General features: G+C 40.6%; 2 protein-coding genes across 3 annotated transcripts in view; one reads left to right on the top strand and one right to left on the bottom strand.

The window, feature by feature from the left end:
* CSTF2T (cleavage stimulation factor subunit 2 tau variant) overlaps positions 1-2,436 on the top strand; it is a 4,452-nt gene extending 2,016 nt beyond the window's left edge. Inside the window, exon 1 of the mRNA XM_027593920.2 lies at positions 1-2,436. This exon is cut by the window's left edge and continues 2,016 nt beyond it. Within this exon, the coding sequence (XP_027449721.1) occupies positions 1-615 (615 nt within the window). The 3' untranslated portion in view covers positions 616-2,436.
* PRKG1 (protein kinase cGMP-dependent 1) overlaps positions 1-13,954 on the bottom strand; it is a 1,248,815-nt gene that overhangs the window by 558,985 nt on the left and 675,876 nt on the right. The window lies entirely within an intron of this gene.

Here is a 13,954-nt window from a genome sequence, read left to right on the forward strand (position 1 = left end):
GCAATGGAAACCAGAGGGATGGAAGCGAGAGGCATAGACGGAAGAGGGATGGAGATACGCGGCCCTGGCCCCGGTTCCAGAGGCCCTATGACTGGTGGAATCCAGGGACCTGGGCCCATTAATATGGGGGCAGGTGGTCCTCAGGGACCTAGGCAGGTCTCAAGCATTTCAGGGGTGGGAAATCCTGGAGCTGGCATGCAGGGGGCAGGCATGCAAGGGGCGGGCATGCAAGGAGCGGGCATGCAAGGAGCAGGCATGCAGGGGGCGGGCATACAAGGGACGGGCATGCAAGGGGCGGGCATGCAGGGGGCGGGCATACAAGGGGCAGGCATGCAAGGGGCGGGCATACAAGGGGCGGGCATGCAGGGGGCGGGCATACAAGCAGTGGGCATGCAGGGAGCGGGCATGCAGGGGGCGGGCAAGCAAGGTGGAGGCCAGCCTAGCAGTTTCAGCCCTGGGCAGAGCCAGGTAACTCCACAGGATCAAGAAAAGGCAGCTTTGATCATGCAGGTTCTTCAGCTGACTGCAGATCAGATTGCCATGCTGCCTCCTGAGCAAAGGCAGAGCATCCTAATTTTAAAGGAACAAATTCAGAAATCTACTGGAGCTTCTTGAAAGGTTTTAGGAAATATTTGGCAGTAGTCTCAAAGTTTTTCTGTAGCATGCAGAATGGATGCAAAAAGCTGACTTCTGCATCCCCTACACTTGAATGATTAGAGTTTCCCTCCCCGAACTTTATCTCATTTCATCTTGTTGTCTTATCTTTTCTTGTTTGTTTTTATCTTTAATGGGGGGGAGTAAGGGGAGGAAGGAGTGGGTCTGTTCACTTTTATTCACTGTAAATACACAAAAATAGCTCTGAACGTGGTTATATTATACCAAATAAGATTACAAAGAATATGCAGCAATATTAAAACTGTCTACAATATGTTAACTACATTTTTTTTTTTTTTAAATATTGGGTTAAACAGTGAAAACTGCACATGAAGACTAAACTATGCCCTGTTAACATGGTAATGTACTAAGATAGTTTAAGATTTTTGGTTGTGTAAGAAAATGAAGTTTACCTCAAAATTGTAAGATACATGTTTTGGTAAGCGGTTTAAAATACAAAATCCTATTTGGGGGACAATAGAATGCTGTATTAGGTTAAGCGTTGTTTTAGTGTTTTCGAAATATTTCATAATGTTAATGCTAACAGGGTAAGTCTCAACTTGTGGTATTAGATTTTTTTTTTTTTTTTTTAAGCTATGCTACCTGAAAAACCCAGGAATGCGTCTGGTGAGATGTTTCACTTATCCCGCCATTCAGACATCAGCAGTATTCTGGCCTGGCCTTGAGCCAGAAGATTTTGCTGCGACAGTTCTGGGATCAGCCAGGTTACTGAAGGCTGCCCCAATAAGACTCAGCTTCTCTCAATACCTTCCTGTTTCTCGATAGTCTTTATGCCCTGAATATGAATCTAAGTAATTCTCTCATAGTCTTTCTAAAAATCAGTGTCTAAGGACCAGTTTATCTGGGTGAATTCTACACAGCGTTGGACTTCTCTTAAGTAGCAGAGAGCTTCATGCAGTAAAGTTCCCAGGTTCCTGGTGACTAGCCTCATATACAGATGGTATCCATGTGGTCAGCCAGAATCAGGACTTAAAAATCTTAGTCTTGCCAACATTTAACATGCCTTTCAGTTTTCTTATTTGCATATCTACTTACCTATCACTGTGTTAGCAGAATAACTGAGACCCAGGTACGTAGAGAATTCTCTGCTCAGCTAGTTATTACTCACTTTACTTTTTATTATAAAGCCAGTTAGCCCTAAAATACATACCCATGAGATTTAAAAATCAGTAGGAAGGTGGGGCTTACCACATTTTCTTGAGAGCTACTACCTAATTTATTTTTAAGCCTTGAAGTTGTGGACACATAAAAATTTGTATCATAGACCAAACTATAATTAACAGAAGCATAAACACCCAAATAACCAGGTGGTCTTACTCTGGAAAAGAGAAACCAACATCTAGTAACAGGAAAAGTAGCATTTAATACAAGGAGAGAGCTGAAACTTGTAAATTGAATTTTTCCTCTTAGGAGGTGTTGACATCTTAAATGGATACTTGACTCTTTTTACAAAGTTTTCTTCCTTGGGCTATTTCCTGCCACCTGTTCTCATATTTTTCATTGTTATTCATACTGTCTACTTTGCCATGTTTTCTGTATGCTTCCCCCTTCCCCCATATTGGAGAGGATAACTCTCCTTTACATGTATGATAGTTCTGGTTAATACTAACTTGGAGTTGGCCTGATTACTTGGAAGTTATAATTGCTTTATCCCAAAGCTTTCACCGAAGGGCTCTAACTGAAAACTTAGATGTTATGTTCTTTGTTGTAGTTAAATCTGCATTGTTCAATGCAGACTAAATAAATGGAATGCAAAATTAAGGATGACTTTAGTATCTGATGTTTGTTTTTAATGAATGAATTATTCAAAAGATACCTATTCTTGAGAGATCCATGGGTCTGAATACTTTTAAATGAAAAAAGGCAAAACCTAAAAAAAAAAAAATTGCAGGAGTGGCTAGAAATCCCTTTCTGAAACCCATTATCTGTGTAGTTTGACAGTTGTACCTGTAAAGACATGTTATCTATGGGTGGTGTCAGTAGCAACATCTTGGTGCATGCCCAGATATTAGGTCTCCTTTTGCTTGTGTCCCCCACAGAGAACTCTCCAGGTCCCAGGAAGACCGTACGGTTACCTTCCTAAGTGACAGCACTTGTTACATTGCATTCCACAATTTTACTTTCCCCTCCATGCCCCCCTCCCACTTTTCACAGACCAGGATCTCTGAACATGGGCTGTCCCTCATTTCTGTATTTGCTATTCCGAAATCACAGGTGAGAAAGGACAAAACATTCTGTCAGTCTCAGGGGGGAGTACCATTTTCCCAAAAAAGATTGAGATTCCACCCAGAACAAATGAGCTATGATAACGAGATGCATTAAAAACCAAACCAATAACAGATAACAAGCAATCTCCTTTGCTCTGATAGACCTTATAAAACGGGTTCTCCTCACTTCCGGTTCACTGTTTCAGTACTGACAGACAGATAGAACCTCACTTCATTTGAAGGTGATCCAAGCAATACGTGTGCTACAATCAGAATGTTAGGTGTTTTACTACATAATCACTGGTTATAACCCTGAGCATCTCGCATTTTCCCAAATACGGACAGGCGACAAATGCAATCACAAATTCGTTCCTAGTAACAACACTAAAGACCAGAGTGAAACACTGATTTGCAAATGCCTCTTCAGGGCTTATTCCTCTTGAGCAGTAGTTTCTTGGGAATATGAAAATGTCAACTTTAATCAGTGCCTGCCCATTAGCGCTTCCCCTCTTATATTTTAAGAGTTATTTGATAAGCTATAAACGAGTGTGAATCCCAGAGGAAGATGGACTAATCCAAGCGAGATCATGTATGACTTCTCAATACTTTTCAGAATTGTAATGGTAGAAAAGCATTAAAAATGACAATAAAACAAAACAACAACAAAAACCCAAACCAAAAACCTTAGTATAATCTCAGTTTGCAAAACGTCTTGCTTTCCCATGCTCTGATGGGACATTAACTAAGCACACAGAGCCTGATTTCCTATGGTGTATTAGGCCTTCCTCTTAGGTCTGACAAGGCCTAAGGCTAATTATGTGCAGCAACCCACTGTGGCAGAGACTGAACTATCAGTCACATCTCATGGTCTTCTCACAAAAGAATAAGTCAGCCTCTCACTGCTTTATGTTGTCAGCTAATCTCTAGACAGACTTCTGGTTGGAGCTGGCTTTTCTCATCAGTCTTGTCAATAATACTCTATTGTCAGGAACTAATTCATTTTAAGGGAATTAACATTTAAAACAATATTAATGTTACTATTATTAACTTTAATAGTATGAATATTATGATACTGGTATCCAGTTTGTTAATATATTTCATACATATATATTTCATACATATGCGTATTCCAAATGTTAAGTAGATCTTCTCATATTTTCATTTGCTTTTATCCACTCTGAAACAAATGTTTACTCCTTTAGTTGAAAATACAGCTTTATAAGTGTTCATATTACAAATCACCTCTCTCATGAGATGTGAACAGCATGTTTCTTCTTGGTATTTTTCTACCACAGTATAAACCCTATGTCAGTAAAGGGCCTATATTGTGTCAAAAGTGACATCAGGGTAGGATTATCAAAAGTAAACTCAGTGATTAAACATTGTACATAAAAACACTAAAGTATTACGCTAGGAAAAAAAGCTGAAGTATTTTAGTAAATGAACAATTCTTTATCTGCAGGAGTTAATGTAGGTGCCAAAGGTAGGTAACTACTCATTAAAGACTTAGAATAAAACACACAACATTCTCAGCCATAGTTGCTTTTGTATGATCCAGTATGCATTAAACCTGCAGACACTTGAAATCAATCTCACGTGTCACAGAGGTCGGTCATTTAAAAAAAGAATGTTTGATTACTTATTTGTTGTCTATCACGGAAGTAGAATGGATTAATCTCTCGGGCATCAGGCAATGAAACCAGCAGTTCCCCCCGAAAATTATTTTGTCTCTTTACTTAATTACCTGTCCTAACCAAAATTCTGTCTCATTACATTACTAATATTCTTCAATAATGCTACTGCAAAAGTCCATGAGCTACTTTGATGTACCTGTACCTGTTAGGCTTTGATTGCTTTACTACCTGGAGGGAATATCAGACAACCTGTATGTTCATGAATCTCTCTCTTTATCCTTGGAAATTTCACAGAACAAGATACATCTGCTCTAACTCAGCCCCCAATTTCCTTTACCTTAGAAATTCACTTTTAATAACATTCAAAACATGAACCATGTTAAAAATCATATAGCTGAGTTCGTAATGGGATGAAAAGGCCCATATAGGGCTTGCTTGGTGCATTAACATCCATAAAATCATATTCTGTGTCCCAAACATCACCCTTGCTCACATGTTAAATAACATAGCAACACAAATAAGGAATTAAAACATTTCCAGATGATAACCTGGCTCTCCGAGGGTAAACATAACCCCTACCTACTAACAGAATAGCTTTCCTGTCTTAAGGTAAGCCTCTATCCAAAATGTCTTCATGTTTCTGCACTTGCCAGTTAACATCGGAGAAAATGATCCTCATCTATTTTAAGAAACAGGGAAATTACATTGTTGAAATCTCTAGAATCACATACTTTCCCTTCCCCACCATCAATTTTGTCAGTTTTGTCCTTCGGAAGCTCTAAACAAGGGACCCCGATCTGTACCCTTGGGCCAATTAAATCTGCAGATATTTAAGCCCAAGGGTTTCAAAATTTTGAATTTGAGTGCATGTAGGGACACCATATATTCCTCATTGTGGCCACAAGCCCAGCATCTCCTATGGTCTTACAGTAGGTGTGATTCACACAACTGCTGGCCAGTCCCTGGAATACTTTGAGTTTACAACTCCTGTTTTCCTCTGTATGAAACACTGCTATTAGATTCAATTGAAATTTCTAGTGTCTAGCTTCACAAACGTGAACTAGAAAAACAGTTGGACAACTGTTCAGCAAGTCTATTTCTGCCAAATCAACTAACCAAGCAAACATCCAAACACCCAGAACAAAGAAATGAGCACGCGCACAAACATGCGTGTGCGCGCGCACACACACACACACACACACACACACAAAGGCACAGCACGTTTTTTATTTCTAGCTTTTCATGAGGTATGCTGAGCAAAGGAATATCCTATAATGCTATCCAATGAGTATCTTTCTCCCACAAATGTTTTGCATTTTTAATAAATATTAAGCCAAAATAGCAATATATTTTTCAATTCAAAAATATAGTTATAAAAGGAGAAATATATGTAATATTAAACGCTAATGGCTCTAGAATGGACATACATATAGGATACATGAACAGGATTCTTTGATGTCCGTATCTGTTATTAAGTAATTTTTAAAAATTTTACCATGTAATTTGCACACAGAAGCCGCACTGATTAAAAAAATAATAACAAAAAATCAGATCATGCCATTCCCTTATTTAAAACCTCTCACGGCTTACACTGCTCTTAGAACAAAATCCCACACCCTCACCGTGTCCTATAAAGCCACAAACCAACCCCACATCCGACCCCTGGCGCCCTGACTCAGGGCTGAAGCAGCTTTGGGCAAGCTTCCTTTCCTTGAATTCATGAATTCCTTTTCATCTCTGAGCTTTGCACTTGGCACTTTCTCTTCCTCTGAAGCCACTCCTTCCCCAGGCCTGTGAGGGGCGAGTTCCTGCTCTTTACTCTGGCTTCAACTTCTGTATCCCTTTACTCAGAGGGGCTTTTCCTGAACACCCCCAGTTGAAATGATTCCCCACTCTCTCTCCTCTCCTTTTGTTTTTATTTTATTTTTTTAAGATTTTATTTATTGATTTGACAGAGAGAGACACAGCGAGAGAGGGAACACAAGCAGGGGGAGTGGCAGAGGGAGAAGCAGGCTTCCCGCCGAGCAGGGAGCCCGATGCGGGGCTCGATCCCAGGACCCTGGGATCATGACCTGAGCCGAGGGCAGACGCTGAACGACGGAGCCACCCAGGCACCCCCTCTCCTTTTGTTTTTAAACAACAGTTCTCTTACCCGAGCACTTCTTAACCATCCATCCATGCTTCCCAATCCTCTGGCAAAACCTATCCTTCTAGACACCAGGCAAACTTGACGACCGTTAATGAGTTACTCGTCATTACGGCCTCACGACGTCTGTCCTGCCCAGTGTGTTGATTCCCAGCCCGCTGCTGTAAGGTATAGATGAGAGGGCAGGCCCGGGCAGAGCGGTGGGCAAACACGGATACGTAGTACATACCTGGGGAATAGGACTGCAAAAGAACTAAAGGTGATTTCTGTGAAAACTGTTGAGGTTGGGGGGGCTGAAGGGACTCCATTCGAGAGAGGCTCTGTGTCTGTTCCTTTTCCGCCAGGCCCCATTGGCTCCTGTTCGGTATTTTGCCTCCGAAGTAGCCCACGAAGCTTTGTTCCCATTTCAGGGAGGAAGCGAGCGAGTCAATCACTCTCTGAGTTTGTTCTAGGCCCTCAAACACCTGATAACATCCAAGAAGAGCCAGATCCTGAACATGTTCTGGGACATTAGCTTCAAATAAACCTCAGTTGACTCTGGCATCCATACCCCTGCCTTGGGTAATTTATGGAAGAATAGCCCCTATTGTTCACCCGGCACTCGCCTTTGATTGGACCTTGTCCTGGATTCCTGGAGGAACACGGACCCTAGACCCTCTTCCAATATAAACCATCAGCCCCAAGCAAATGCGAGACTCATTTTCCTTTCCTTTCTAAGTCTCCCGGATGCTCCAGATGCTATGCCTTGCCTGTCACTCACACTAACAAACTCTTTCCACTTCCTCTGCGTGCGTTTGATTTCTCTCCTTCATGAAGCCAAGGACCCTCTTGGCTCGTCCTATAGGATCTTCCGCTAGATTCTCGGACCCAGCCTGCCTGCATCATGATGATGAATGGATATTCATGTCAGCTCTGTTCATAAACTAGTTTATGACCATTGTACTAATGTTTGTAACACATACAAAGATAGAAATATATTATTTATATGAATGTGAAAAATATTATTTCTACAAAAACGATGTGGGATGTCTCAAGAAGATTCAATAAAGGTAACTGGCTAAAAAGGGATTGTTAAATCTTGTGGGGACAAGATAATTGAAAAAATACTTTAAAAAATCTTGGAGGGGCGCCCGGGTGGCTCAGTCAGTTAAAGATCTGCCTTCGGCTCAGACCATGATCTCAGGGCCCTGGGATCGAGTTCTGCATTGGGGGGGGGGCGGGGAATCCCTGCTCACAGGGAGTCTGCTTCTCCCTCTCCCTCTGCCACTCCCCCTGCTCATGCTCTTGCGCTTTCTCTCTCTTTCTCTCTGTCAAATAAAATGTTTAAAAAAATCTTTGAAATCTAGGGGCACCTGGGTGGCTCAGTCCATTGAGCATCCAACTCTTGATTTTGGCTCAAGTCATGATCTCAGAGTAGAGAGATCAAGCCCCCAATCGGGCTCTGTGCTCAGCTGGGGGTGGGGAGAAGATGGGGGTGCCAGGGAGGGGGACTGCTTGATATTCTCTCTCCCTCTCTCTCTTCCGCTCCCCGCTCCAGCTCAAGCACATGCTTGCTCGCTCTCTCTCAAAAAAAAAAAAAAAAAAAAACCACCTTTGAAATCTGAAACTCATAATCGTTGACAAAGCAATACAGCAGAACCTTCGATTTTCTTGTAGAAATGTTTCAGGTAACAGAGGAAAAATCCTTGAGGAAATTTAATCTGAATTTGGGGGCACCACAGTCCTTCCATCCCTGCAGGGAAATATACCAAGGCGCCCATACCAGACCTTCTCCTCCCGCCCCTATGTGATGTCACAGGCTCAAGGGAACTGAGTTTGCTTTAAACTCTTGCTAATGAAAAGGTGTCTTGGACCAGCAGCATCAGCATCACCTGGAAGCCTGTTAGAAATGCAGAATGTGAGACCCACCCCAGACCTGCTGAATTAAAACCTGCATTTTAATAAGATCAGCCAGTGATTCACATACAAATAAAAGTCTGCAAAGCATTGCGTAAGCCTAATCCTAAAATAAACAAAATTGAAAACAAAAAAGCAATTTAACAATATTATGACAAATAGAAGGAATTTTTTGGGGGGGTATGTTACCAAACCTTTATTTATTTTTTTAAGTTTCTATTTAAATTCCAGTTAGTTAACATACAGTGTAATATTAGTGTCAGGTTTTCAATATAGTGATTCAACACTTCCATACACCTCCCCGTGCTCATCAGGACAAGTGCACTCCTTCATCCCCATCACCTATTTAACCATCTGCCCACCCACCTCCCCTCCGGACACCATCAGTGTGTTGTCTACAGTAAGAGACTGTTTCTTGATTTGCCTCTCTCTCTCTCTCTCTCTCTTGTTTTCTCCCCTTTGCTTGTTTTTATTTTTTAAATTCCACAGGAGTGAGATCATATGTATTTGTTTTTCTCTGCTTAACATAAATACATTCTAGCTCTACCCATGTCATTACAAATGGCAAAATTTCATTCTTTTTTATGGTTCAATAATATTCCATTTTGTGTGTGTGTGTGTGTGTGTGTGTGTGTGTGTGTGTGTGTGTGTGTGTGTATACACATCTTCTTTATCCATTCATCAGTTGATGGACATGGGTTGTTTCCATAATTTGGCTATTGTAGATAATGCTGCTATATACATCAGGGTGCATGTACTCCTTTTAGTATTTCTGTATTATTTGGATATATACCTAGTATTGCAATTGCTAGATTGTAGGGTAGTTCTATTTTTAAATTTTTGAAGAACCTCCATACTGTTTTCCACAGTGGCTGCAGCAGTTTGCATTCCCACCCACAGTGCACGAGGGTACCCCTTTCTCCACATCCTTGCCAACACCTGGTGTTTCTTGTGTTGATTTTAGCCATTCTGACAGGTGTGACATGATCTCTCACTGTAGTTTTGATTTGCCTTTCCCTGATGATGAGTGATGTTGAGCATCTTGTCATGTGTGTGTTGGCTATCTGGATGTCTTCTTTGGAAAAATGTCTATTCATGTCTTCTGCCCATTTTTTAACTGGATTATTTGGTTTTGGGGTTGAGTTTTATTTTTTTATTTTTTTGAAGATTTTATTCATTTACTTGACAGGGAGAGCGCACACAAGCAGGTGGACCAGCAGGCAGTGGGAGAGGGAGAAGCAGGCTCCCCGCGGAGCAGGGAGCCCGATGCGGGGCTCGATCCCAGGACCCTGAGATCATGACCTGAGCCGAAGGCAGACGCTTAACTGACTGAGCCATCCAGGGGCCCTGGGTGTTGAGTTTGATAAGTTCTTTATATATTTTGGATACTAAGCCTCTATCAGATATGTCATTTGCCAATACCCTCTCTTTTGCCTTTTAGTTTTGCTCGTTGTTTCCTTCACTGTTTTTGATACAGTCCCAATAGTTTACTTTTCCTTTTATTTTCCTTGGTGCAGGAAATATAGCTAGAAAGAAATTCTTAAAGCCGCTGTCAAAGAAGTTACTACCTGTGTTCTCTTCTAGGATTTTTATGGTTTCAGATCTCATTTGGGTCTTTAAGGCATTTGGAGTCTATTTTTGTGTGTGCTGTAAGAAAGTGGTCCAGTTTCCTTCTTCTGCATGTGGCTGTCCAATTTGCCCGACACCCTTAGTCGAAGAGACTGTCTTTTTCCCATTGGACATTCTTTCTTGCTTTGTCAAAGACCAAATGATCATATAGTTGTGGGTTCATTTCTGAGTTTTCTATTCTGTCCATAGATCTATGTGCCTGTTATTGTGCCATTACCATACTCTTTTGATCACTACAGCTTTGTAGTATAACTTGAAGTCCATAATTATGATGTTTCCAGCTTTGCTTTTCTTTGTGAAGACTGCTCTGGCTATCCGGGGTCTTTTGTGGTTCCATACAAATTTCAGGTTTGTTCTAGTTCTGTGAAAAATGCTGTTGGTATTTTGATAGGGATTGCATTTAACTGTGTAGAGTGCTTTGCATAACATAGACATTATAATGATATTTATTCTTCCAATCCGGGAGGATGGAATGTCTTTCCATTTCTTTGTGTCTTCAATTATTTTCATTAGTGTTTTATAGTTTTCAGAGTACAGGTCTTTCACCTCTTTGGTTAGGTTTATTCCTAAGTATCTTATTATTTTGGATGCAACTGTAAATGAGATTGTTTTCTTAATTTCTCTTTCTGCCACTTCATAATTGGTGTATAGAAATGCAACAGATTTCTGTATATTGATTTTGTATCCTGCAACTCGACTGAATTCATTTATCGGTTCTAGTAGTGTTTTGGTGGAGTCTTCCAGGTTTTCTATTTCATGTCCTCTGCAAATAATGAAAGTTTTACGTCTTCCTTACCAATTTGGATTCATTTCTTCTTTTCTGCTTGCTGGGCCTAAGAATTCCAGTACCATGTTGAAAAAATGTGGTGAGAGGGGACAGACATCCTTGCCTTGTTTCTGACCTTAGGGGGAAAGCTCTGTTTTTCCCAACTGAGAACAATGTTAGCTGTGGGGTTTTCATATGTGCCCTTTATTATGTCGAGCTACATTCCCTCAAAACCTACTTTGTTGAGGGTTTTTATCATGAACGGATGTTGTACTTTGCCAAATGCTTTTTCTGCATTATTGAAATCATACAGCTCTTATCCTTTCTTTTATTAATGTGGTGTATTGTGTTGATTGATTTGCAAATACTGAACCACCCATGCAGCCCATGAATAAATCCCATTTCATTGTGGTGAATGATTTTTTAATGTATTGTTGGATCCTGTTTGCTGGTATTTTGTTGAGGATTTTTACATCCACGTTCATCAGGGATATTGGCCTGTAGTTTTCTATTTTAGTGTTGTCTTTATCTAGTTTTGGTATCAGGGTAATGCTGGCCTCATAGAATGAATTTGGAAGTTTCCTTCCTCTTCTGTTTTTTGGAATAGTTTGAGAAGAATAAGTATTGATCCTTCTTTAAATTTGCATGTGATGCCTTCTGGTCCTGGATCTTTTGTTCGTTGGGAGTTTTTTGATTACTGACTCAATTTCTTTACTGGTTATCAGTCTGTTCAAGTTTTCTATTTCTTCCTGTTTCAGTTTTGGAAATGTGTACGTTTCTAGGAATTTATTCATTTCCTCTAGGTTGTCCAATTTGTTAGCATCTAGTTCTGCAAAATATTCTGTTTGTTTTTCTGTGGTGTTGGTTGTTATTTCTCTTTTCTCATTTTTTATCTTATTTTTATTTTTTATTAATTTTTTAAAGTTTTTTTTTATTTGACAGAGAGAGAGCATATGAGCAGGGGTGGGGCGGAGAGAGAGGAAGAAAGAGAATCTCAAGCTGACTCCCTGCTGAGCACAGAGCTCAATCTTGGACCCCTGAGTTTGTGACCTGAGTTGAAGTCAAGAGTCAGGGCCCTGAGGCCCTCCTGGGTATTAACCCCTTACTGGATATATCATTTGCAAATATCTTCTGTCATTCACTAGGTTGCCTTTTCATTTTGTTGACAGTTTCCTTCCGTATGCAAAAGCTTTTTAGTTTGATGTAGGCCCAACAGTTGCTTTTTGCTTTTGCCTACCCAGGCTGAGGTAAATAAATGAGACAGCCCTTCTGTTAGAAGCCAGACTGAAAAACAAGCAAATAGAAATCCTGTTCCTTCAGAGATAATCTAGTGAACGTGAGGCTTAATAGGAAATGGAACATAAAATACTATAGTTAAAATGGGAAGGTATCTATGTATGACCCTGTTTTCTCGGGGGTGGAGGGAAAGTTGTGGTAAATCGATTAGATGTAATACAGTTATATTTAGTACATATTATCACCAGAAACATCACACATCAAAAATTATTTCAGCCAAGTGGTGACTAAGAGTGACTCTCTCGGATGAATGCCACCTTTTATAAAAAGTCGCTCATAAAACCTGAATTGTTTCAGAATCTGCAAATCTCATAGTCTTCCTGGCAAGATCTACTACGCCGCCGGCAAGAATGTTGAGTTTACATTCGGATACTACAGTTCCTTTGGTAAATGTCTCTGCCTGTAATCCAGGAATATGTCCTACCTAATCCTCACACAGCTTATCATCTAGACAACAGAAGAAATCTTGAAACCATAAAATCAGCCTGCTTATGTTTCAGTGAGAATAAACCCTCTACAGATTCCCCTGCAAAAAAAAAAAAAAAAGAAAGAAAGAAAGAAAAAGAAAAAAAATTCTGCCAAAAATTTTTTGAAACTCATCTAACTATTCCTCTGCACCCCCCCACAAAAGGACCTACATAACAAAAGCATTAAAAGTGTCTGCCTAGCATTTGCTCTATTATTGTTTTTCCAATAGCTTTATTGGAAATGGTATCAAACCCTGCCGTAATTTATGCTTTTCGACTTTGCCTTTGAACCCGATCATAATTAAGGATACATATTAACCAAATCGATGTTTGTAAATTAAGCAAATTAGAATTTTTGTTTTCCTCTTAAAGGAAAGTTTGCATTGGGTTTAAGTGATTTAATGCACAGCATTTCTAGCACACCCAAATTTAAATTCAAATCAAGGCCTTTCAAGTGGTGACATCAAAGCCCCATTGTGAGCCTATGAGGAGGACCTTGCTTGGAACACAGGAATCTCTCATTTTCACATGTGTTCAGACTACTTGTATTCCATCCTCATTTGAGGCTTTGTTTGCCTAGAGGGGAAACAAAATTTGCTTAATTAGAATGCTTTGTGAATTGTAAGTGAGATGAGCTCCAGGATCTTTGGTTGGTAGGGATTTTGTTGTCATTGTTTTCAGATAAACAAGTTTTAGCAATTTCCCCCCCAGTTCGTGCCTCTGCTGGGACATGAAAACTTACTGAGCCTTGAGCAATAATAACCTTGGTTTAAAAGGGCCCAAATCTGCCTCTCCTGAAGAATTCGAGTTGGATTATCCTGGGGAGAGGAGAAAAGAGGCTTTTCAGTATCCCTTGTCCTTTCTCTTTCACCCAGGATTTATTCACACGGAGGGGAAAGACTGATGACTTGGTCAGGGACACAGCCAGGACCAGCCAAGGCAGGACTGTGAAACTCACCTCTGTCAGGGCCAGCACTGGATGGAGTCTCGCAATGACGAGGGCTGGAATGTGGTGTTTCTGTACAAATTTGCTCTTCAAGGGAGAGAAGGAATAAGGCGGGTTGCGGGAGGTGCTGAATGTTGTTGTTTTTTCACTAAGCCTCCCCAAACCACAGACCTGTTCCACAGACATGATTGTGGCTGCCACCCCAAGCAAGTAGTGTTCTCTCCAGCTCACCTTCAGGCATCAATTGTGTCTTTTGGATCTTGCATGCCATACTACTAAAGCCTTCATTGTT

The sequence above is a fragment of the Zalophus californianus genome, chromosome 15 (assembly GCF_009762305.2).
Source record: "Zalophus californianus isolate mZalCal1 chromosome 15, mZalCal1.pri.v2, whole genome shotgun sequence".
Lineage (NCBI taxonomy): Eukaryota > Metazoa > Chordata > Mammalia > Carnivora > Otariidae > Zalophus > Zalophus californianus.